Source organism: Trichomycterus rosablanca, chromosome 5, assembly GCF_030014385.1.
Source record: "Trichomycterus rosablanca isolate fTriRos1 chromosome 5, fTriRos1.hap1, whole genome shotgun sequence".
In the NCBI taxonomy this organism is placed as follows: Eukaryota; Metazoa; Chordata; class Actinopteri; order Siluriformes; family Trichomycteridae; genus Trichomycterus; species Trichomycterus rosablanca.
In genome coordinates, this window is record NC_085992.1 from 5,581,588 (window position 1) to 5,608,434 (window position 26,847).

Below are 26,847 nucleotides of genomic sequence, written 5' to 3' on the forward strand. Positions count from 1 at the left end.
GAGAGGGACTCAAATCCTGCAGTGCCAGGCGTGACCCCCTGCTTAAGCCAGTACATGTTCAGGCCCGTCTGATGTTTGCCAGAGAGCATATGGATGATCCAGAAGAGGATTGGGAGAATATCATGTAATCAGATGAAACCAAAATGGAACTTTTTGGTAAAAACTCAACTCGTCGTATTTGGAGGAAGAAGAAGAACCCAAGAACACCATACCTACTGTGAAGCATGGGGGTGGAAACATCATGCTTTGGGGCTGTTTTTCTGCAGAGGGGACAGGACGACTGATCCGTGTTAAGGGAAGAATGAACGGGGCCATGTATCATGAGATTTTAAGCCAAAACCTCCTTCCATCAGTGAGAGCATTGAAGATGGAACGTGGCTGGGTCTTCCAGCATGACAATGATCCCAAACACACCGCTCGGGCAACGAAGGAGTGGCTCCGTAAAAAGCATTTCAAGGTCCTGGAGTGGCCTAGCCAGTCTCCAGACCTCATCCCCATAGACCATTTGTGGAGTCCGTGTTGCCCAGCGACAGCCTCAAAACATCACTGCTCTAGAGGAGATCTGCATGGAGGAATGGGCCAAAATACCAGCTACAGTGTGTGCAAACCTGGTGAAGACTTACAGGAAACGTTTCACCTCTGTCATTGCCAACAAAAGTTATGTTACAAAGTATTGAGTTGAACTTTTGTTATTGACCAAATACTTATTTTCCACCATAATTTACAAAAAATCCTACAATGTGATTTCCTGGATTTTTTTTTCTCATTTTGTCTCTCATAGTTGAAGTGTAGCTATGATGAAAATTACAGACCTCTCTCATCTTTCTAAGTAGGAGAACCTGCACAATCAGTGGCTGACTAAATACTTTTTGGCCCCACTGTGTATATATATATATATATATATATATATATATATATATATATATATATATATATATATACAGTGTATCACAAAAGTGAGTACACCCCTCACATTTCTGCAGATATTTAAGTATATCTTTTCATGGGACAACACTGACAAAATGACACTTTGACACAATGAAAAGTAGTCTGTGTGCAGCTTATATAACAGTGTAAATTTATTCTTCCCTCAAAATAACTCAATATACAGCCATTAATGTCTAAACCACCGGCAACAAAAGTGAGTACACCCCTAAGAGACTACACCCCTAAATGTCCAAATTGAGCACTGCTTGTCATTTTCCCTCCAAAATGTCATGTGATTTGTTAGTGTTACTAGGTCTCAGGTGTGCATAGGGAGCAGGTGTGTTCAAATTAGTAGTACAGCTCTCACACTCTCATACTGGTCACTGAAAGTTCCAACATGGCACCTCATGGCAAAGAACTCTCTGAGGATCTTAAAAGACGAATTGTTGCGCTACATGAAGATGGCCAAGGCTACAAGAAGATTGCCAACACCCTGAAACTGAGCTGCAGCACAGTGGCCAAGATCATCCAGCGTTTTAAAAGAGCAGGGTCCACTCAGAACAGACCTTGCGTTGGTCGTCCAAAGAAGCTGAGTGCACGTGCTCAGCGTCACAGCCAACTGCTGTCTTTGAAAGATAGGCGCAGGAGTGCTGTCAGCATTGCTGCAGAGATTGAAAAGGTGGGGGGTCAGCCTGTCAGTGCTCAGACCATACGCCGCACACTACATCAAATCGGTCTGCATGGCTGTCACCCCAGAAGGAAGCCTCTTCTGAAGTCTCTACACAAGAAAGCCCGCAAACAGTTTGCTGAAGACATGTCAACAAAGGACATGGATTACTGGAACCATGTCCTATGGTCTGATGAGACCAAGATTAATTTGTTTGGTTCAGATGGTCTCAAGCATGTGTGGCAGCAATCAGGTGAGGAGTAAAAAGATAAGTGTGTCATGCCTACAGTCAAGCATGGTGGTGGGAATGCCATGGTCTGGGGCTGCATGAGTGCAGCAGGTGTTGGGGAGTTACATTTCATTGAGGGACACATGAACTCCAATATGTACTGTGAAATACTGAAGCAGAGCATGATCCCCTCCCTCCGGAAACTGGGTCGCAGGGCAGTGTTCCAGCATGATAATGACCCCAAACACACCTCTAAGACGACCACTGCTTTATTGAAGAGGCTGAGGGTAAAGGTGATGGACTGGCCAAGCATGTCTCCAGACCTAAACCCAATAGAACATCTTTGGGGCATCCTCAAGCGGAAGGTGGAGGAGCGCAAAGTCTTGAATATCCGCCAGCTCCGTGATGTCGTCATGGAGGAGTGGAAAAGCATTCCAGTGGCAACCTGTGAAGCTCTGGTACACTCCATGCCCAGGAGAGTTAAGGCAGTTCTGGGAAATAATGGTGGCCACACAAAATATTGACACTTCAGGAACTTTCACTAAGGGGTGTACTCACTTTTGTTGCCGGTGGTTTAGACATTAATGGCTGTATATTGAGTTATTTTGAGGGAGGAATAAATTTACACTGTTATATAAGCTGCACACAGACTACTTTTCATTGTGTCAAAGTGTCATTTTGTCAGTGTTGTCCCATGAAAAGATATACTTAAATATCTGCAGAAATGTGAGGGGTGTACTCACTTTTGTGATACACTGTATATGTATATATACACACACTACCGGTCAAAAGTTTTAGAACACCCCAATTTTTCCAGTTTTTTTATTGAAACTCAAGCAGTTCAAGTCCAATGCATAGCTTGAAGTGGTACAAAGGTAAGTGCTGAACTGTCAGAGATTAAAAAAAAGTGAGGTTACCCTAAACTGAAAAATAATGTACATTTCAGCATTATACAAAATGGCCTTTTTCAGGGAACAAAAAATGGGTTAACAACTTAAAGCTGTTCTGCAGTAATGGAGGTTGATCAAGCCTTAAAAGTTGATGCTACCAATTCCTATAGGTCTTCCAATTGTTCTTGATTGCTTACAACCCCTTCTGTCTGCATAAAAGTAGTGTTGGAACACACTGTGGTACCATACCCTTGTGAGCATTATTTGAACAGTATTGTTCTGCAGAAAGTATTGTGTTGCTATAAAAATGGCAAGAAAAATGCAATTAACAATGGAAGAGAGACAGACCATCGTAACACTTAAACATGTAGGTCTTTTCTATAGACAAATTGCGAAGAAAATCAAGTTGTCAGTGAGTACAGTTTCCTTCACCATCAAAAGGCACTTGGAAACTGGGGCAAACTCTGACAGGAAGAGGTCTGGCAGACCCAAAGCCACAACAGAATTAGAAGACAAGTTTCTGAGAGTCAACAGCTTGCGTGATAGGCAGCATACAGGACAACAGCTTCAAGCACAGCTTAATAGTGGTCGTAGTAAGCAAGTCTCAGTTTCAACTGTGAAGAGAAGACTTCGAGTTGCAGGTTTGACAGGTTGAGTTGCAGCAAGAAATCCATTGCTAAGATGTCAGAATAAGAAAAAGAGGCTTGCCTGGGCCATGAAACACCACCAATGGACTATTGAAGACTGGAAGAAGGTTTTATGGACTGATGAATCAAAATGAAACCTTTGGTTTATCATGCAGGATTTATGTACGCCGTAGAGTAGGCGAAAGGATGGTTCCTCAGTGTGTGACATCAACTGTCAAACATGGAGGAGGAAGCGTGATGGTCTGGGGCTGTTTTGCTGGATCCAGGGTCGGTGACTTGTACAGTGAGAGGTACCCTGAACCAAAACGGCTTCCACAGCATTCTACAGCACCATGTAGTACCCTCTGGGATGCGCGTAGTTGGTCAGGGGTTCATCCTACAGCAAGATAATGACCCAAAACATAAGTCTAATCTTTGCCAGAACCTTTGGAAAAAAGAACAAGATATACTATATACAGTGTATCACAAAAGTGAGTACACCCCTCACATTTCTGCAGATATTTAAGTATATCTTTTCATGGGACAACACAAAATGACACTTTGACACAATGAAAAGTAGTCTGTGTGCAGCTTATATAACAGTGTAAATGTATTCTTCCCTCAAAATAACTCAATATACAGCCATTAATGTCTAAACCACCGGCAACAAAAGTGAGTACACCCCTTAGTGAAAGTTCCTGAAGTGTCAATATTTTGTGTGGCCACCATTATTTCCCAGAACTGCCTTAACTCTCCTGGGCATGGAGTTTACCAGAGCTTCACAGGTTGCCACTGGAATGCTTTTCCACTCCTCCATGACAACATCACGGAGCTGGCAGATATTCGAGACTTTGCGCTCCTCCACCTTCCGCTTGAGGATGCCCCAAAGATGTTCTATTGGGTTTAGGTCTGGAGACATGCTTGGCCAGTCCATCACCTTTACCCTCAGCCTCTTCAATAAAGCAGTGGTCGTCTTAGAGGCGTGTTTGGGGTCATTATCATGCTGGAACACTGCCCTGCGACCCAGTTTCCGGAGGGAGGGGATCATTCTCTGCTTCAGTATTTCACAGTACATATTGGAGTTCATGTGTCCCTCAATGAAATGTAACTCCCCAACACCTGCTGCACTCATGCAGCCCCAGACCATGGCATTCCCACCACCATGCTTGACTGTAGGCATGACACACTTATCTTTGTACTCCTCACCTGATTGCCGCCACACATGCTTGAGACCGTCTGAACCAAACAAATTAATCTTGGTCTCATCAGACCATAGGACATGGTTCCAGTAATCCATGTCCTTTGTTGACATGTCTTCAGCAAACTGTTTGTGGGCTTTCTTGTGTAGAGACTTCAGAAGAGGCTTCCTTCTGGGGTGACAGCCATGCAGACCAATTTGATGTAGTGTGCGGCGTATGGTCTGAGCACTGACAGGCTGACCCCCCACCTTTTCAATCTCTGCAGCAATGCTGACAGCACTCCTGCGCCTATCTTTCAAAGACAGCAGTTGGATGTGACGTTGAGCACGTGCACTCAGCTTCTTTGGACGACCATCGCGAGGTCTGTTCTGAGTGGACCCTGCTCTTTTAAAACGCTGGATGATCTTGGCCACTGTGCTGCAGCTCAGTTTCAGGGTGTTGGCAATCTTCTTGTAGCCTTGGCCATCTTCATGTAGCGCAACAATTCGTCTTTTAAGATCCTCAGAGAGTTCTTTGCCATGAGGTGCCATGTTGGAACTTTCAGTGACCAGTATGAGAGAGTGTGAGAGCTGTACTACTAAATTGAACACACCTGCTCCCTATGCACACCTGAGACCTAGTAACACTAACGAGTCACATGACATTTTGGAGGGAAAATGACAAGCAGTGCTCAATTTGGACATTTAGGGGTGTAGTCTCTTAGGGGTGTACTCACTTTTGTTGCCGGTGGTTTAGACATTAATGGATGTATATTGAGTTACTTTGAGGGAAGAATAAATTTACACTGTTATATAAGCTGCACACAGACATTTTGTCAGTGTTGTCCCATGAAAAGATATACTTAAATATTTGCAGAAATGTGAGGGGTGTACTCACTTTTGTGATACACTGTATATATATATATATACTGTATATTTATTAGGGGTGTAACGATACACTCTGCTCACGGTTCGATTCGATTCACGATGCTGAGTTCACGATTCGATTTTCTCACGATTTTTTCTGAAGTGTAAACAGTGCACATTTTCTTGTACATTTTTAAGCAAAAAAACTTCAGTCCCCTGCAATTTAAAGGTAATTACCAAGAACAGAGTACTTTACTGTAACCTACTAACAGGTTTACCAAATTTAAGTTACTTATCGCCATCTTAAATTGAAAGTAATCAAACAAGCTCATTGAGCTGAGCTGAGTCTTTAAACAGATTTTTTTTGTTGCTTAAACAAATTTATTATCAAATTACATGTAAAATTAATTACTAATATTTATTTATATACTCAACGTGGAACAGAGTGCCACAACAATAAAGACCCATCTCAATTAGACAAAAAGGTCTGATTGTGTATATTATTTGTAAATTTGCATCTACAGTGGAACAACACAACATCAACAAAGTATCACTCAACAAAATATAAATGAAAATGTGCGAAACAAAAAGGAAAAGCAGCATCCAGGTGACAGTATTTGTAAGTATTTAGTGAAGATTAGCATTCAGAAAAACCAAGCAGCTCATCTCTGAGGGGTTGATCCTGTTTCTCCTTTCTGTTATGATCTGCCCTGCTCTGTTTTAGAAAAGATTCTCTCTGAGGGGACAGATGTTGCTACAGTACACAGTGACATGTATAAGATGTGGGTAGACTGAACACTTGGTCTCCCATCAGCTAAGTGGGTCTGAACTGTTTCCTGTCGCTCATTTTCATCACCTTTCCAGCGTGTAATGTCTGGCTACGTAAAGCGCTGTGTAAAACTTCATCAAGCTCGCTCTCTCTCTCTCTCTCTCTCTCCTTCCTGTTCGTGTGCACGCTGTCCGTGTGTGTGTGTGTGTCTGTGTCTGTAACCCCGCCCCTCCTGCTCAGTGTAAACACACAAAAACGCATTCTGACCAATCACGTGATTTAACAGAAAAAAACCCGGAAAAAAACCCGAGTCAGCTCCCGTTCACTTTAAAGAGCCGACTCTTAGAGCCGAATTTTGTTCGCGACCGATCCATCACTAATAAATTACAGAATGCACGTGCAATTGTACAATCGCGCAGATGTCCACGATGCACATCGCTACATTTTTGCATCGCGATGCATCGTGAAATATTAGGGATATTTATATATTAGCATTTTCCCCAATTTTTTTTCGTATTCAATTACCCGATTGCATTACGCTTTCTCTCTACTGATACTGATCTCCACTTCTGATTGAGGAGAGCGAGACTGACACACCTGACACACTTCCCCTCTGACACAGGTGCAGTAGCCGACTGCATCTTTTCACCTGCAAGAGGCGAGTTCATTTACGACCTTTGCTGGCTAATTGATGGTCGAGAAATAATGCATTGATCAGGGTGTGTCTCTCCATACACAAAGCTGATTCACAGATAGATAGATAGATAGATAGATAGATAGATAGATAGATAGATAGATAGATAGATAGATAGATAGACAGATAGATAGACAGATAGATACAGTGTATCACAAAAGTGAGTACACCCCTCACATTTCTGCAAATATTTAATTATATCTTTTCATGGGACAACACTATAGACATGAAACTTGGATATAACTTAGAGTAGTCAGTGTACAACTTGTATAGCAGTGTAGATTTACTGTCTTCTGAAAATAACTCAAAGAAGTAGTTGAGTCCACGTGTTCGGCGTCATATCCAGAGGTTGGCTTTAAAAAATAGACACATGAGTGCTGCCAGCATTGCTGCAGAGGTTGAAGAAGTGGGAGGTCAGCCTGTCAGTGCTCAGACCATACGCCGCACACTGCATCAACTCGGTCTGCATGGTCGTCATCCCAGAAGGAAGCTGACGCACAAGAAAGCCCGCAAACAGTTTGCTGAAGACAAGCAGTCCAAGAATCTGGATTACTGGAATGCCCTGTGGTCTGACGAGACCAAGATAAACTTGTTTGGCTCAGATGGTGTCCAGCATGTGTGGCGGCGCCCTGGTGAGAAGTACCAAGACAACTGTATCTTGCCTACAGTCAAGCATGGTGGTGGTCGCATCATGGTCTTGGGCTGCATGAGTGTTGCTGGCACTGGGGAGCTGCAGTTCATTGAGGGAAACATGAATTCCAACATGTACTGTGACATTCTGAAACAGAGCATGATCCCCTCCCTTCGAAAACTGGGCCTCATGGCAGTTTTCCAACAGGATAACAACCCCAAACACAACCTCCAAGATGACAACTGCCTTGCTGAGGAAGCTGAAGGTAAAGGTGATGGACTAAACCCAATTGAGCACCTGTGGCGCATCCTCAAGTGGAAGGTGGAGGAGTTCAAGGTGTCTAACATCCACCAGCTCCGTGATGTCATCATGGAGGAGTGGAAGAGGATTCCAGTAGCAACCTGTGCAGCTCTGGTGAATTCCATGCCCAGGAGGGTTAAGGCAGTGCTGGATAATAATGGTGGTCACACAAAATATTGACACTTTGGGCACAATTTGGACATGTTCACTGTGGGGTATACTTACTTATGTTGCAGCTATTTAGACATTAATGGCTGTGTGTTGAGTTATTTTCAGAAGACAGTAAATCTACACTGCTGTACAAGTTGTACACTGACTACTCTAAGTTATATCCAAGTTTCATGTCTACAGTGTTGTCCCATGAAAAGATATAATGAAATATTTGCAGAAATGTGAGGGGTGTACTCACTTTTGTGATACACTATAGATAGATAGATAGATAGATAGATAGATAGATAGATAGATAGATAGATAGATAACTTTAGTAATAACTGACTTTCCCTATGGGATTATTAAAGTTATCTATCTATCTTTGTGTATGGAGAGACACACCCTGATCAGTGCATTATTTCTCGACCATCAATTAGCCAGCAGAGGTCGTAATTACATCAGTTATGAGGAGTCCCTATCTGGCTTCCACCCTGTATTAACAACAGCCAATCGTTGCTCATGTAGCTTCCCAGCCGGATGGCAGAGCTGAATTTGGAACCGACTAGTTCGAAATGTCAGCTCTGGTGTGCTATCATATTTTTGGCATATTTTTTAAAAACCATCAAAATACTTTATCAGTTACAGTAAAAGAATGATTGTAGAGAAATTTGAAATGCATGTCGCCTACACATCATAAAACAGATTGGAAAAAGTAAAAATAAGTAAACTTGATGATTATCACTTGCTTTTAAATATAAAACCAGCTGATTCAGGTCTTGTTAAATTCTGATTGCGCACCCCTGTGTGAATTGGTGTAGCTTATCAATAGTTTTGCATTTTGTTTACCTAAAATTCTTCCTTTTGTTTTTCTCTTGTTTGCTTCAGCCACTGACCTGCTGCTCGCTTGGAACCCAGTATGCTTGGGACTGGTGGAGGGCGTGATTGGGAAAATTCAACTTCATGCTGGTAAGTTAAACATTGATGTTGTTTTTCCCCTTAAGCTGGAAGGGATAATAAATTGCTCTTGTGGCTGTGTAGGAACTGAGGGGGAGGGTAAAGCACCTCGGTCGAGACAGAAGATCACCGGCTAAATGAAAAGACAATTTTAGTTTATTGCTATTATTGACTAAACACAGACTAATGACTTTAGAGAAGGAATAGTCTACTTATGCTGCTTTGGTAATACAGTTCAGAAAGAGGAAGAGTTTTAAACTAGGTAGAGGGAAATTTACCTGAACTTTAAAGGTTCTGTATTTTGAGAGGCACATCAGAACTACACTGTACAGCCATAACATTAAAACCAGCTCCTTGTTTCTACACTCACTGTCCATTTTATCAGCTCCACTTACCATATAGAAGCACTTTGAAGTTCTACAATTACTGACTGTAGTCCATCTGTTTCTCTACATACTTTTTTAGCCTGCTTTCACCCTGTTCTGCAGTGGTCAGAACCCCCACAGGACCACCACAGAGCAGGTATTATTTAGGTGGTGGATCATTCTCAGCACTGCAGGGACACTGACATGGTGGTGGTGTGTTAGTGTGTGTTGTGCTGGTATGAGTGGATCAGACAGAGTTTTTAAATACCGTGTCCACTCACTGTCCACTCTATTAGACACTCCTACCTAGTTGGTCCACCTTGTAGATGTAAAGTCAGAGACGATCGCTCATCTATTGCTGCTGTTTGAGTCGGTCATCTTCTAGACCTTCATCAGTGGTCACAGGACGCTGCCAACAGGGCGCTGTTGGCTGGATATGTTTTTGGTTGGTGGACTGCACTGTCCATGCAGTGACAGCGCTGCTGTGTCTTATCCACTCATACCAGCACAACACACACTAACACACCACCACCATGTTAGTGTCACTGCAGTGCTGAGAATGATCCACCACCTAAATAATACCTGCTCTGTGGTGGTCCTGTGGGGGTCCTGACCATTGAAGAACAGCATGAAAGGGGGCTAACAAAGCATGCAGAGAAACAGATGGACTACAGTCAGTAATTGTAGAACTACAAAGTGCTTCTTTATGATAAGTGGAGCTGATAAAATGGACAGTGTGTGTAGAAACAAGGAGGTGGTTTTAATGTTATGGCTGATCAGTGTATGCTACTGAAATCTTATTTAAATAAATTCAGTTTGCTTAAAACTGGTTCCTAATGGCTTTATTTTCCTTATACACACAGTTGTGTTATTTAATCATCTGTCTGTGTGGTTGTTGGTTTCACTGAGAACATTTCTCACAGGGTGACTCATCAGTGCAGCCACTTCTCTCCCTCGGTAACTAGGGAAATGTGGCGTCAGAGGGTGCGGAATGTGTGGAACTCTTTTGGCGTGACTCTTCCCTTTCCTTCTCTGCAGACTTGCCCTTGGGTCTGATTGTGATTCGCCAGAAAGCACTGGTGGGCCTACTGCCAGAAGACCACAAGGTGTATAAGATCACCAAGATAACCGTCATTCCACTCTCTGATGATGAACCACAGGATCTGGAATTAGAGGTGAGCCGCCTCATAAGAGAATGACACAATAAAATGATAAAATATGTACACTGATCAGCCATAACATTAAAACCACTTCCTTGTTTCTACACTCACTGTCCATTTTATCAGCTCCACTTACCATATAGAAGCACTTTGTAGTTCTACAATGACTGATTGTAGTCCATCTGTTTCTCTGCATGCTTTGTTAGCCCCCTTTCATCAGATCCAGCCCCCTTGGATCAGACACAGCAGCGCTGCTGGAGTTTTTAAATACTGTGCCCACTCACTGTCCACTCTATTAGAAACTCCTACCTAGTTGGTCCACCTTGTAGATGTAAAGTCAGAGACGATCGCTCATCTATTGCTGCTGTTTGAGTCGGTCATCTTCTAGACCTTCATCAGTGGTCACAGAACGCTGCCCATGGGGCGCTGTTGGCTGGATGTTTTTGGTTGGTGAACTATTCTCAGTCCAGCAGTGACAGTGAGGTGTTCAAAAACTCCAGCAGCGCTGCTGTGTCTGATCCACTCATACCAGCACAACACACACTAACACACCACCACCATGTCAAAAAAGGGTTCCGCTAAGGGCTGCGCGCGGGTCGGAGGAGGCGTGAGCAGCAATATACCCACCTTCGACTGCAATCAGGGATCCCCCAGCAGCGGAAGACAAATTGGGAGAAAAATGGGAGAAAATGCATTAAAAAAAAATTTGCAGCCCAAAGCAGGGAGGTGATAGAACAGTTTGATGAACACATTAATGGAGTTGGGGCTATCACACTCACCATGTTGGCCATAAAAAGAAAAATGTCCCACAGGGACATAAGTCTACGCTGCCCTAGCATACGTCAGAAAATTCAGATGGCCATGTGCTCACCCTACAGATAGATCTGCTACACCACCACAGTGAAACACGCAACCACAGAGAAAAGTAGGAAACAATAAGGTAAAAGTATAGGGGTGAAAACTGAGTAACCACTACACCAGCTACTCAGTTCACCAGTGTGCATGCTTCTAGAACAAAGAGACAAAAGAGAGAGGAGCTTGGTACGAGCTGGGCGGCAATAAAAAAGTCTAGCAGCCACTCTATCACTTACTTAGTCTGCATCCAGCGTGGATTTGTTTGTTGGGCTCCGGTCAAAAGACTGCGGTCACACCACCTCTGGAGGCAGCTTGCCCATCCAGGGTGGTTACTCCATAATGGCCAAAAGGCGCCCCAACACCGGTTTTGGAACGAGATGCCAAACAGGCTCTGGTCAGTCATCTTTTTGCCATCTAGTGTATTTTATTCAGCGTTAAATGAATACAGTTATGAAGTAAGGAGTAAAAAGTAAAAGGACATGACTTTTTAGGAGCCCAGAAGACGTCTCCAATTCTCTATTTATAGCGCATCCTTGATCTAGTTTATACTCTGTGTAGAATCCTGCGCTGTCTCTCTTTAGTGGAGTAGCATTCAGTCGATATTGGCTAACTTACTTAGAGGATGAGACGCGGTGTGTATGTCTCTCAAAGCTTTTTCAGGGGAAGCAAGATGTGCTTTCCATAAGGTGTGGGTTTCATCAGTGGAGCCTCTTAGGCTGAAAAGAAAGGTTTGCTCATGTAAGTGAAACTGTTGGATACTGGTTCAGGGGTAGTCATTCTTCTGTATGTCATCAGCAATGGATGTGAAAGCCTGGTTTAAACTTCTTTGCTTGGTTGGTTTGCTGAGGGCTGTTTTTGCACTGAGGAAGGTACAAGGCCCTGACAGAATAGCTCTCCAAATATGTCACACCATGTGGCTAGTAAAGACTAATGATATACTAATCAAGGGGGTGAGAAATGAAAGGAAAATTAAAATAAGTAGAGAAATGAGTTTAGACACTTTCAGATTTATGTACTGCCTACTATTCTTTTGACATATAGGGTCAGTTGCTATTTATTTTAAATCAAGGGATAAGGACCTAATATATTTGGGGGTCTTTCTTCTATAAAAGATGCAAAAATGTAGTGGCTGGTCTACAGATTTGTAAAAACAATGTGATTTGGTGGTAAGACATCATAGTTGTGCAGCTGGTATGTATAAGGATTTACCACTTGTGTTGTTTTAGACAAAGCCTATTGTTTAAAGTGATGCTGTTTGGGATGTAAGATGATTACACTGTACACTGTATTTGTTTATTATTTTACATTTTGAAGTACTGTGGTGGTAGCTACTCATATGAGTACTAGACTAGTCCAGTACCACTGCCAAGTAACCTCGGGTGGGCTCCTGAGTAAGGCCCTTAACCCAAATTGCTTGCATTGTGTAAGTAACACTGGTTAATTTTGGTTCCCTCTCAGAAGTACTTCTGTTGAAGCCTAAACCAGGCTTAATCTGCATACCACAAAATGACTATTCGTATGTAGCACCTCAAATGTACACCCATCAGCCATAACATTAAAACCACCGCCTTGTTTTTACACTCACTGTCCATTTTATCAGCTCCACTTACCATATAGAAGCACTTTGAAGTTCTACAATTACTGACTGTAGTCCATCTGTTTCTTTACATACCTTGCTAGTCTGCTTTCACCCTGTTCTTCAATGGTCAGGACCCCACAGAACCACCCCAGAGCAAATATCATTTAGGTGGTGGATCACTCTCAGCTCTGCAGTAACACTGACATGGTGGTGGTGTGTTAGTGTGTGTTGTGCTGGTATGAGTGGATAAGACACAGCAGCGCTGCTTCTGGAGTTTTCAAATACCGTGTCCACTTACTGTCCACTCTATTAGACACTCCTACCTAGTTGGTCCACCTTGTAGATGTAAAGTCAGAGACGATCGCTCATCTATTGCTGCTGTTTGAGCTAGTCATCTTCTAGACCTTCATCAGTGGTTGCCTGGATATTTTAGGTTGGTGGACTCTTCTCAGTCCAGCAGTGACAGTGAGGGGTTTAAAAACTCCATCAGCATTGCTGTCCACTCATACCAGCACAACACACACTAACACACCACCACCATGTCAGTGTCACTGCAGTGCTGAGAATGATCCACCACCTAAATAATACCTGCTCTGTGGTGGTCCTGTGGGGGTCCTGACCATTGAAGAACAGCATGAAAGGGGGCTAACAAAGCATGCAGAGACACAGATGGACTACAGTCAGTAATTGTAGAAGTACAAAGTGCTTCTATATGGTAAGTGGAGCTGATAAAATGGACAGTGAGTGTAGAAACAAGGAGGTGGTTTTAATGTTATGGCTGATCAGTGTATGTTTGTGTTTATCTTTGTTTTTCATTGTACAGAGATAGTGGGTTTAACATGTGGAAGTGCTTTTGTAGCCCCAGTAGTATCCCAAAGCTTAAATATTTCAAGCTTTTACACTGAATATATTTAAAATGTTTATTGATTCTGATCCTAAACACTTGTACCTCTCTTTTAGCTTTGTAAGAAGCACCACTTTGGAATCAACAAACCAGAGAAAATCACACAGTCTCCAGATGACTCCAAGTTCCTTTTGAAGACTCTGAGTCAAATCAAGTCGAATGTTGCTGTTCCTATCAAGAAGAAGGTTGGTACTTTTACTTTTACACACTGTGCTAATCAGTTTTCGGCAGTCCCATCTGCACTTATTTATTTATTTACTGATAGATGCCAGATTGCATCCGAGGAGAGCACGTCGCTGTACACGCCTCTTCCGACACGTGTACAGCCCTCCTCTTCTCGCCCCTCCTTTCTGCACAGGCGTCTCTTCCGCCAATCAAGGTCCTTACACAGCGTATGAAGACCCACCCACCCACACGTAGTCCGGCCCCCACCCTGCAGATACGGTGGCCAATTATTATCTGCTGCAGGCACTGCCAATTATGCCCGCTAGATGGCGCCCAGCCGACCGACGACAACACCGAGTTTCGAACCGGGGATTTCAGAAACTCGGTGCTGGTGTGCAAGCGGAATATCCCGCTGCGCCACCTGGGTGCCCTATCTGCACTTATGTGGGCTAATGCTTTTTGGCTGAGCAGTTGTTGATACTAGATAGCTAACAGCAATACAGCAGCAACAAAAAGAAGTGGAGTCAGAGACATGACAAAGTCACGCAAATCAGGAGCTAAGCCATGAAGCAATAACAACAATAGCAGTCTGGGTCCTTTCTGTGGGGAGTTAGTTGTTTTCCTTGAGTGCGTGTGGGTTTCCTCTGGGAGCTCCAGTTTCCTCCTACAGTCCAAAGACATGCAGTCGGTATGAGTGTGTGTGTGATTGTTTGTGCCCCGTAATGGATTGGTGACCCTGAATTGAATAAAGCAGATAAATCCCCCTTTGGCTTCTATTTTATGTTTGTTTTTATATTTGTTCTGTCTACATTCTTTTGGACAAGCGCTGTAGATATATGGTTCAGCCGTAAGTCTCTTAGTGGTTCTGCTGTTAGCTCTCTTATTGCATGACTTGATTGTCTTTTGTTTTAAAAAGCAGGTATTTCTTACACATTGTATGTTTGCTGTGCTCAGTGCTCTTTAACCTTTCAGGTCAAAGAGAATAAAGAAAAGGAGCGACTGGAGAAGAGGCTGCTTGATGAGCTGTATAAAATATTCATGGACTCCGATTCCTTTTACTACAGTCCCACATACGACCTTACAAATACTGTCCAGCGACAGGGAGACTCGGACAAGTCTGATCTGCCAATGTGGAAACGGGTAAATATGTTGTTAAAGTAAAGTGGCTCTGGATTTTTCAGAGTAGAAGTAAAAGTGGTACGTATGAGTAATAGAAAGCGTTCCAGTTTAAACATTTTTAATGGCATTTCCCTTTTCTGTGTGCTTATTTTACTTCCCTGCTGCTGTGCAGGAATCACTGAATGCAGCCTTAAATACTACAGGTTGAAAGGCGGTGAATAGGACAGTGTTTTCCTTAAATCAATATGAAATTATCAGCCATTGTGAACATATTATAAAGATAATAGTATTATAAAGAATAGTGTTTTATTTTAATTGTTTAAAAATGAAACAGCTGTCCACATCAGCATGACACTTGTAAATTGCAGCCAGATGACACATTCATGGAAAAACCTAATCAAGAGATTTGCCTGTGTACATTTACACTTGTGTAAATTTTTCAAAGTGACTTCCAGTTATCACTGAATACGATTTAACCTATTGAGGGTTACAAAAGTGACAATTTAGTGGAGGTGGGGCTTAGCCGACAACCTTCTGAGTGCTAGTCCAGTACCTTAACCACTAAGCGATCACTGCCACTATGTGTAATGAATTTGGTGGACTTAATTCTAGACACATCTCATGGATAATTAAAGCAAAAAGGATGAACCTGATCACAGTTTTACAACAGGGCGGCACGGTGGCTAAGTGGGTAGCACTGTTGCTTCACAGCAAGAAGGTCCTAAGTTCGATCCCCAGGTGGAGCGGTCCAGGTGCTTTCTGTGTGGAGTTTGCATGTTCTCCCCATGTCCACGTGGGTTTCCTTCTGGAGCTCCAGTTTCCTCCCACAGTCCAAAGACATGCAAGTGAGGTGAATTGGAGATACAAAATTGTCCATGACTGTGTATAACATGATGTGAACTGATGAATCTTGTGTAGTGAGTAACTACCGCTTGCGTCAGGAATGTAACTAGAGTGTAAAACATGACATTAAAATCCTAATAAACAAACAAACAATTTCACAACAAAGGGACTGAATACATTTGTGAATAAGACATTATATTTGATGTTTTTAAATTCTACAAACTATATCTAAGTTTACTGTTGCATTATAGGTAATTGAGTGTAGATTAATGGGTAAAAAAGTCAAATTGTTTGTTTATTAGGATTTTTAACGTCATGTTTTACGCTGTGGTTACATTCATGACAGGAACGATAGTTACTCATTACACAAGGTTCATCAGTTCACAAAGTTATATCGAACACACCTCACTTGAAATCAAATCATCAACACAAAGTATGTAAAATGTCAAAGGGTCTGAATACTTTTGAAATCCAGTGTAAATAGGTTTGTCGTACCAAAAACAAAATCAGTGAATTTCTTTTTAATTTTTTCTCCAGGTTGATGACAGATTCTTCTGGAACAAATACATGATACAGGACCTGATCAGCCTTCAGGTGCATTGATATACTAATACGTTTTCTCCATGATATCAGTCGAGTAAACAATATTTTTTAAATCTTTTAATTCACTTCAATGCAGGACCCTCAGGTGGACTTCTGGGTGATTCCCATAATCCAAGGCTTCGTGCAGGTGGAGGAATTAGTCGTGAACTATAACGAGACCCCAGATGATGAGAAGAGCAGCCCAGAAACGCCCCAGCAGGAGCACATCTGTGTAGATGACATCCATCCACGCTTCACTGTGGCTCTCATTTCCAGACGGAGTCGGCACCGCGCTGGTAAATCGTACTGAGATCAAAAGTTTAAATGTTACTTTGCTACTCTTGATGCTCTTGACATTGTAAAATAAACACACATAATGTGAGCTTTTTTGACCAAGGTATGCGCTACAAACGGAGAGGAGTGGACACTGAGGGACACGTGGCTAACTATGTGGAGACAGAGCAGCTAATCCATGTGCATAATCACACCCTGTCCTTTGTACAGACACGGGGGTCTGTCCCTGTGTTCTGGAGCCAAGCTGGGTATCGCTACAATCCCAGACCTCGTCTAGAGAAAGGTAGGCAGGCTTACTGTAAAATACTGAGGTATGTTAGGACACAGAGCTGGGCGAGATAGCAGCAGTGTTAATATGATTGTCACAATGCTCGTGAGAGTTGTGTTTCATAACATTGATTAACAGCTGTGTTTCAGTAACAGATAGCTCTAATTGGAGATTACATCCTGTTTCCACCAGTTGTTTTATTTTGCATTCTTGATCTTGTTAAATAATTTTACTGCTGGACATCAAAGTGGCACAACAGAGAGGGATTCACCCAATTAATGGGAGGTTGCAGCCTGTTTTTGAGAGTCTTATAAAGCAGTGGCTCTTAACTATAGTGCCACAAGGGTAGGAGATGATGTTAGGTAATAATATAAACTATATAATATAAACTGTTACAAAAGTCTACATTTAGTAGTAGACTAACCTTTATACATCTTTAATTCTTTAATTTTTAATTTTTTTCTTTCTTTCTCAAACATTCTAAAACATAAATATCTTAAATATTAAATATTAGTGATCCCCAGAGCTGGGATTTTGAATACATCGTATCGAATCTCAGCTCTGCGATCCGGCTGGGCTAAGCAGCTATATGAACAATGTTTGGCTGTTGTTTATCCAGGGAGGGAGCCGGATAGGGACCTCATAACTGATGCAGTTACGACCTTTGCTGTCTGGTTGATGCCGCCTGCACAGTTAAGGAATAATGCTGATCAGGGTGTGGCTCTCCGTGCACAAAGCTGATCCGCAAATGAACTCGCCTCATGCAGGTGGAAAAATGCAGTCGGGTACTGCACACGTGTTGGAGGGAGCGTGTGTCAGTTTGCTCTTCTCAATCGGGGTGGGGGTCAGCACCAGTAGAGAGGAAGCATAACGCAACTGGGTAAAAATTGGATGAAATTCATAAAAAAAAAAAAATAAATTATTGATCCATGTTATTGAACATGTATATTGCTATGTAAAATGCCACAGTATCCCACTACTCTTTAGTTGTAGCTACACTGAAAATGACTAGTTGTGTGTGTTGCATTACTGTTAACTTAAGTTGTCGTCTTACGTTTTTTACAGGAGAGAAAGAAAACATTCCCTATTTTTCTATGCACTTTGAGGAGCAAATTAAAATTCATAAAAAGCAGGTAAGCTTTACTGAATGTAAATGGTACTGTTCAAGCTGAGCAGTCACTTTGTAGTTTCTTATTTTTCCTTCTCTTAAGATTCTTTACAATTATTATTTTAAATGTTATATATAGGATATCTGACCCTTGCTTTTTTTTTACAAGGCTAGGATATCATTTCTAATTTGTAGATATTTAAAAAATGTTTCGTGGGAATATGAAATTTCTTGCCAATTTCTTATAATGTGTAGAGCGAGTTATTTTCGTCATATAGATCCATCAATTTACTTAATCCCTTGTTCGCCCAAAACTTAAATCTGGGATCATTTCTGCCAGGAGGGAACATATCAATTCCCCAAATTGATGTAAATACTGACAAACTACCTGTAGTGCCCAAATGTGCCTGAAATTCATACCAGACTTTAATGGTATTTCTAACATGGATTATGGGTATCCATCAATAAATTCTCCAGCGGTCTTGAATAAAGATACATTTACATTTTCAGCATTTAGCAGACGCTTTTATCCAAAGCAATTTACACAATGATCTGAACACGATGAGCAATTGAGGGTTAAGGGCCTTGCTCAGGGACCCAACAGTGGCAACTTGGTGGTGACGGGGCTTGAACTGGCAACCTTCTGTTTACTAGTCCAGAGCTATCACAGCCCAGATACAGATGAAGTGGCAACTCTGAAGTAGTTGATTTTCCTATTACAACCCATGGAATTGAGGAATTCTCTAAAACCCAACACATAGCTGCCCTTATCTGTGCTGCCCAATAATACCAGTAGAAATTTGGGATTTGAAGTCCTCCCCTGTCATAAGGGAGATGCAATAGGGTGAGTCGAAGTCTTGGCCGCCTATTATTCCAGATAAATTTTGTGATAATCTTCTTTAGTTTGGATTTAGTGGAATTTGTAGTTTCTTTAAAAGAAAGGATCTTATAAAGGTATTCAGTGTACTTTTTGTAGAGGGCCTCAAAAATTCTTTTTAACGTTAGATTAATTTGGTTTACTTAAACATAATGGTCATCCTATTTTTACACTGAAGTGATTTGATCAAGAAGGTGGGCTAACAAAAATAAACATCAATGAAGCCTTTATGATATTACGTTTTCTAAAATATTTTTACGAATTATTACTTGCTTTAATTTTTTATCCAAGCACAAACTTCACTGTACAGATATAAGATAATTTTCAGTATCATATTCAAACATAAATCATCAACATACAAAAGAAACAATGGTTAATGGTTAAATTTACTGTGAGATTTGTTTTGTATTTAAAAATTGTTTGCTTGCTATTTTAAGTAATGGGACTTTATTTAAGGTATCTGCCTACGTACTTTAAAGTCATAAAAATTCTAGTCTGTACCTGGGGACCTTTAAAAAAAGCTGGTACTGCACAGTATAAACAGGGCTTGTTTGGATCATGTATTAAGTTCATGCCTTAGATTGCTTAGCAAGCCCTAATGCATTATATTTATTACTTTATTTTGGTAGATCACACAGAAATTACTATGTACAGTTAATCTCTGGATAACAGTACAATGCGCACTAAATGTTGTGTAGATTAGATTGTTCCCAGGGAATAAAATGCCACACAAAAATCAGTAAATAACATCTGGGTTAGCGTTTTATAGTTTTATACTGTAGTATAAACAATTTAAACATCATTACGTAAAATGATTTGTGGATAAATGTAGGTAGCCCAAATGCTAATATAGTCCATAATGTTTAGAATAGACATATAGCTTTGGATCACTTTAAATGTCCTAATATTTGTGGTTTGGTAGGAATATGTATTATCTGTCATTGGAGAGAATACATTCTATATTTGCTTTACCAGGTCATTATAAATCTGGTGGACCAAAATGGGCGTGAGAAGTTGATTGGTGATGCGTACCTTAAACAAGTGCTGCTGTACAATAACCCCAACTTAACCTACGTCTCATTTGACTTTCATGAGCACTGGTAAGTGAAATGTTACTTATTTTTATGATAAAGAGTGTAATGGCAATTTTAAACTAAATCATTTGAAGAAATGTGTAAACTAAATTAGAAATATAGCATAGCAGACTTGGGACAGTTTTTTCTGCACCAGTATGTTTTAGGGGTTGCCAAAGTGAATCTGGTCCTCTTACCAGACTTAATACCAGAGTTAAGACTAAGAACAGAAGACTAATGTAGTCTTCTCTTTCATTTAATGTGTATACCTTTAAGTAACAAAATGGAGTAGATTAAGATCCTGCTTCAAAGTGTCCTTCAGTACGTTGCAGTACGTTGCAGTATGTTTCAGTATATTTGGATAACCCATGAAAGGAATGTGGTATTGTAATGTCTCTCCCTTCTCCTCAGTCGAGGCATGAAGTTTGAGAATGTCCAGACGCTTACTGATGCCATCTCTGACATCATAACAGATATGCGATGGTGCTGGTAAGTACTGTGGCCTAATGGAGGAGTTAAATGGCTTGTGCACATTTTAATCATATAGATGTTTTTATAACAAGGCCTGTCTCATGAACGTTGACACATTTTTCAGTATCGTTTTATTTGTTTTATTTTTTATATCCTTTCTATGCTGGCTTGAGATCTCATTAACACTTAGGTAAAGTGTATAAAAAAAGAAAAATATTAATAGGCACATGATTTAGTTGCATTCTGCTTGTACTGATTTGCCAGTAATTGTACCTTACTTTATTCCAATTAATATATTTATTTGATAAGGGTTGTTTTCTTAATTTCAGTGACATAAATTAAAGGGTAAAGTTTTAATATTTGCAGTATAATGTTAGACTCGGTGGCTCGGTGGGTAGCACTGTCGCCTCACAGCAAGAAGGTCCTGGGTTCGATCCACAGGCAGGGCGGTCCGGGTCCTTTCTGTGCGGAGTTTGCATGTTCTCCCCGTGTCTGTGTGGGTTTCCTCCAGGTGCTCCGGTTTCCTCCCACAGTCCAAAAACATGCAGTCAGGTTAATTGGAGACACTGAATTGCCCTATAGGTGAATGTGTGTGTGTGTGTTTATGTGTGTCTGCCCTGCGATAGACTGGCGTCCCGTCCAGGGTGTTACTGTGTGCCTTGTGCCCATTGAAAAGCTGGGATAGGCTCCAGCATACCCATTAGTCCATCGCAGGGCAGACACACATACACACACACACACACACACACACACACACACACACACATACACACACCCATCCACCTATAGGGCAATTCAGTGTCTCCAATTAACCTTGACTGTATGTTTTTGGACTGTGGGAGGAAACCGGAGCTCCCGGAGGAAACCCACGCAGACACAGGGAGAACATGCAAACTCCACACAGAAAGGACCTGGGCCACCCCGCCTGGTGATCGAACCCAGGACCTTCTGGCTGTGAGGCGACAGTGCTACCCACCGAGCCATGTTGCTGCCCCGTTATATCATTATTTCACAGTTATTTTTTGATCATCAATCAAAAACTTACAGTATATGACTTATCCTGCACAAAAACTTGTATTTAATTTTGTACCCAGTTTAATATTTATGTCGACTTCCCCATAAACATCTACATTTTTTTTTGCAATCTGAGTTCTATACAATTGAGACATCAATCCAAGTAATTAACTTTTAAGGGCCTTGCTTGAGGACCCATCAGTAGCTGATTGGCACTCGTGATGTGTGAACCCTCTGCCATTTTGGGTGAGGCAGCACCTCCCGAAGCAAATACTCGGCCAGGTATTGATTGTTTTTGCAAGGATGTGGTGCGTATTGAATGTTACTGGCTGTTGTGGAAAAAAGTCAGACCCATTGACAATACCATTCTTAACTTCCGAAAAGAAAAGGCTTACAGAATCAAATTACCGTCTGTTATCCATCTAATGGGCGTTTTAAAATCCACTTTGTATAATGAAATGCGTCTGTCTCAAAGCGTTTGGATGTTTGAAGTCGGAAAGACATTACATTATTTACTGTCTTGCATATTAAAGGGTGGATCAAGCAGGAGTCATCTGCACACAAGATGGCATTTTCCGAGTCAACTGCATGGACTGCTTGGATAGAACCAATGTAGTTCAAGCTGCTGTCGCCCGAGCAGTGATGGAAAAGCAGGTATACAAAACAGCCACTGTGTCTAAGTCTGATGTGCTGCACCTTTACAATTATATTTGTCATTGTTCTGATTAAACATGTTTCTTATGATACAGTTGAAGAAACTGGGGGTGATGCCACCTGAACAACCACTGCCACTCAAATGTTACAGGATCTACCAGGTGATGTGGGCCAACAATGGGGACACCATCAGTCGTCAGTATGCTGGCACAGCTGCTTTAAAGGTAGGTGAAGCAGAAAAAATGGGCGAGCGTGAGGATTTGAGCGAGTTTGACGAGGGCCAAATTGTGATGGCTAGATGACTGGGTCAGAGCATCTCCAAAACTGCAGCTCTTGTGGGGTGTTCCCGGTCTGCAGTGGTCAGTATCTATCAAAAGTGGTCCAAGGAAGGAACAGTGGTAAATCTGCGACAGGGTCATGGACGGCCAAGGCTCATTGATGCACGTGGGTAGCGAAGGCTGGCCCGTGTGGTCCGATCCAACAGACGAGCTACTGTAGCTCAAACTGCTGAAGAAGTTAATGCTGGTTCTGATAGAAAGGTGTCAGAATACACAGAGCATCACAATTTGTTGCATATGGGGCTGCATAGCCACAGTCCAGTCAGTTAGGTAGGTGGTCATAATGTTTTTTTCTGCACCATTTATGTGTCTTTATTCTTTCAGTAGTTTTTAAACCTGATTTCTTTCTCTTAAACCCCCCTTAATTTCTTGATCCCATTTGTACTTTTCTCTATTCAGACATTCTTCCAAACTTCTTTCCTTCTTAACTTTATGCAAAAAAAATGAGAATAAATAATTATTTCACCGGTCATGAGTTGTGTCACACCACATGCGCTTGTTTCTAGAAAAAAAATATGATATTGCTTATTTATTATTAAAACATATTACTTTACTTTTCTAAGCTGTCATATTTGGTGTAAACACGTCTGTATAGGGGGATTTCACACGGACAGGAGAGCGGAAGCTTGCAGGAGTGATGAAAGATGGCGTGAATTCAGCGAATCGCTACTATCTGAACCGATTTCGTGATGCGTACAGACAGGCTGTCATTGGTAAGAAACGATACCTTCATCTTCCTCGTTCTGCCCTGGCTTAGCAAGCTTTTAAGTGTTTTTTTCCTGTTTGTGTATCGTGTAGACCTTATGATGGGCCTCCCCGTTACCGAGGACCTGTATTCCATCTTCAGTAAAGAAAAGGAGCACGAGGAGAAAGAGAAGGAGAGTCAGAGAGGAGCACAGGAACAGGTCAGCCTCCTCCTGCAGACCTACATGCAGCTTCTACTGCCCGATGATGAGAAGTTCCATGGAGGCTGGGCTCTTATTGACTGCGACCCTAGGTAAGTCAGCCCATGCTCTGAGGAGGACTGGGTGAAGTACATTAGATTTTTTGGTAGTTAATCTGTAATTGTTGAACAATATAAAAATACCCTGAACCATGTATCCCAGTGGTAGTGGGCTAGCACAGTTTACAGCTGCACTACATTTACATTTACATTTTCGGCATTTAGCAGACGCCTTTATCCAAAGCGACTTACAGTAGTGACAGTATACAGTGTGAGCATTTGAGGGTTAAGGGCCTTGCTCAAGGGCCCAACAGCTGCAACCTGCCAGTGGTGGGGCTTGAACCAGTGACCTTCTGATTATTAGTCCATTACCTTAACCGCTAGGCTACAACACTACTTGAGTGGCATGTAAATTTTTAACCAGTCGTATTTTGGCATGGTCATTCAGGTGGTGCAGCAGTAAATCTCATTACCACTTAGATACTGAGTCACATGAGGTCTGCAGTTCTTTTAGATGTATGTCCGTGGTTAGGGTACTGGACTAGTAATCAAAAGGTCGCTGGTTCAAGCCCCACCACTGCCAGGTTGCTGCTGTTGGGCCCTTGAGCAAGGCCCTTAACCCTCAATTGCTCAGATTGTTTACTGTACTGTAAGTCGCTTTGGATAAAGACGTCTGCTAAATGCTGAAAATGTAAATGTCCGTATTTTTTGTGACCTCCGGGATGAGTTGTCAGTGCATTCTTGGTGAGATTTTGGTTGGCTGGCCACTCTGAGGAAGGTTCATCACTGTTCCAAGTTTTCTCCATTTGTGGATAATTTCTCTCACTGTGGTTTACTGGAATCCCAGAGCCTTAGCAATGGCCTTGTAACATTTTCCAGGCTGGTAGATTTCAACAACTTGTATTTGAATCTCCTTGCAATCTCATGTTGCATTATGAGCTGCTTTTTGAGACCTTCTAGCCTGCTTGGACCCAATTTTTAATAGAATTTGGTTAACTGGTTGATTTAGTAGCTAAAGGGCAGTTCTGTTTTCACATAGGGCCAGTTAGGGCTGAACAGCATTTTCCCTTCAATAATCACCAAGTAGTTTGATGATCTGAAACAGTACTTGAATCTTGAATTGCACCCAAAATTTGATGCACAAAATCTTCCATAGCCCACGGCGTTTCGGGAGGGTGAGCGATTAAATTACATTACATTACATTATAACTCTATGACAGAAGAGGGGCGGCACGGTGGGTAGCACTGCCGTCTCACAGCAAGTAGGTCCTGGGTTCGATCCCCAGGTGGGGCGGTCCGGGTCCTTTCTGTGTGGAGTTTGCATGTTCTCCCCGTGTCTGCGTGGGTTTCCTCCAGGTGCTCCGGTTTCCTCCCACAGTCCAAAGATGTGCAAGTGAGGTGAATTGGAGACACTAAATTGTTCATGACTGAGTTTGATATAACCTTGTGAACTGATGAATCTTGTGTAGTGAGTAACTACCGTTCCTGTCATGAATGTAACCAAGGTGTAAAACATGACGTTAAAATCCTAATGAACAAACAGACTATGACAGAAGAGTCATAGATTTTATTCAGCAAACTGTATTTAATAAAATAATAACGTTCTTGAGTGGTGTTTGTCTAAATAAGTGTCAAATAATACATAATAATGTGAAATTTTTCTTTATTAAAAACACAAAACCTGATTCTGAAGGAATAAACCGAATGTCAACATGATTGCACTTTGTGTACTCTCTTTCAGTGTATTGTCAGTGGCACAGAGGTATTTGTACTCATGTATTTCCTGTTTCCTGGTCTATTTACAACTGCCTTGGTTGAGGGACTTTTATGGTGTAGTATTTCCTAAATGACCTGTTGGGGGTTAATAGTGCTGTCTAAATAAATCTGTAAACCTAACAACTCTCGGTCAGGCTGGTTGGCATTTCCTCCATTCTTGTGGTTAAATCATATTGTAAAATATTGTATTACTCCAAATTATGCAATATCAATGGGTTCTTTGGGATTAAATGGAGAGTTATTAAACATCTATGCGTTTACTATAAATCACTTTTTTCTCTACCTTCTGTGTCATTAGTCTCATTGATGCGACACACAAAGACGTGGATGTTCTCCTGCTGTTGTCTAACTGTTCATACTATGTTGCTTAGTAAGTATTTAACATTTTCTTTATTCATTTACACAGAAATAGGATTTGTTTTTTTATTTAATGTTTATACATCCTATTTGTTCTTTCAGCTATGACGAGGAGGCAGATAAGGTTAATCAGTACCAGCGGCTTAGTTTAGAAGGTTTAGAGAAGATCGAAATAGGTAAGCGATTATACGATGTTTTCTGTGTGGAGTGATAATCATAATCTAGTAATATTATGAACATTATTATTAATAATTCTCTACAGGCCCAGAGCCCACTCTGTTTGGCAAGCCTAAATACACCTGTATGCGACTGCATTATCGAAATGGTGAAACAAGTGGCTATTTTCACACCCTGAGAGCGGTCACACGGAACCCTGAAGATGACGGGAAAGGTACATGACCATAAAATATTGCCCATTTGTTTGTTTAATGGCTTTATTCGTAAATAATTGTCTTTATTTCTGGTATTTCTCTTACATTTCAGACACACTGCAGTGTATAGCAGAGATGCTTCGCATAACCAAACAAGCCATGGGACCTGACCTGCCAGTCATTGAGAAAAAACTGGAAAGGTACACTCATTAGTTTCTATGGTTAATGCTAGACCTAACTTGTGACACTTGAAAGCTAACTCGAGCTGTATTTAAGCTATTTTTAAAATAATAACCATAGCATTGATGATTCTGGTGGCTTTATTATTATTTAATTGTACAACGAGATCTAAAGTGGATTAAGTAGTGTTCTGAGCCCTTGACTTGTTGCACACTGTGTGTTGTAGATTTTTTTTCTCTGTTTCTCAGATTTTTTCCCCCAATTTTCTCCCCTAATCTAGTCATACCCAATTACCCTGATTGTGTTACGCTTCACCTCTACTGATACAACCCTTCACTGCTGACTGAGGAGCTTCGCAACTGACACACGCCCCCTCCGACACGTGAGCAGTACCGACTGCCTCTTTTCACCTGCACGAGGCGAGTTCATATGCGGACCAGCCCTGTGCACGGAGAGCCACACCCTGATCAGCATTATTTCCCAACTCTGCGCAGGCGCCATCAGTTAGCCAGCAGAGGTCGTAATTGCGCCAGTTTTGAGAAACCCTGGTCCGACAACAGACAATCTTTGTTCATGTGGCTGCCCAGCCCAGCCGAGTGGCAGAGCTGAGATTTGATACGATGTATTCTAAATCCCAGCTCTGGTGTGCTACCGTATTTTACAGCTGTGC

General features: G+C 41.7%; 1 protein-coding gene across 2 annotated transcripts in view; it reads left to right on the forward strand.

Annotated features, from left to right (window-relative positions):
• The window catches only part of inpp5f (inositol polyphosphate-5-phosphatase F), a 34,455-nt gene that overhangs the window by 5,102 nt on the left and 2,506 nt on the right, over nt 1-26,847 (forward strand). The window contains exons 2-20 of one of the 2 annotated variants that reach the window (XM_062995573.1): nt 8,813-8,893; nt 10,285-10,421; nt 13,801-13,929; nt 14,882-15,049; nt 16,409-16,465; nt 16,551-16,749; nt 16,851-17,030; nt 18,081-18,148; nt 19,976-20,100; nt 20,485-20,562; nt 22,092-22,212; nt 22,308-22,436; nt 23,146-23,263; nt 23,349-23,547; nt 25,568-25,639; nt 25,729-25,802; nt 25,889-26,017; nt 26,110-26,197; nt 26,458-26,519. In XM_062995573.1, coding sequence (XP_062851643.1) covers nt 8,813-8,893; nt 10,285-10,421; nt 13,801-13,929; nt 14,882-15,049; nt 16,409-16,465; nt 16,551-16,749; nt 16,851-17,030; nt 18,081-18,148; nt 19,976-20,100; nt 20,485-20,562; nt 22,092-22,212; nt 22,308-22,436; nt 23,146-23,263; nt 23,349-23,547; nt 25,568-25,639; nt 25,729-25,802; nt 25,889-26,017; nt 26,110-26,197; nt 26,458-26,476 — 2,171 coding nt within the window. In that variant the 3' untranslated portion in view covers nt 26,477-26,519. Of the gene's footprint in view, nt 1-8,812; nt 8,894-10,284; nt 10,422-13,800; nt 13,930-14,881; nt 15,050-16,408; nt 16,466-16,550; nt 16,750-16,850; nt 17,031-18,080; nt 18,149-19,975; nt 20,101-20,484; nt 20,563-22,091; nt 22,213-22,307; nt 22,437-23,145; nt 23,264-23,348; nt 23,548-25,567; nt 25,640-25,728; nt 25,803-25,888; nt 26,018-26,109; nt 26,198-26,457; nt 26,520-26,847 lie in introns of those variants that run through there. The other variant, XM_062995572.1, reaches the window with a different exon arrangement.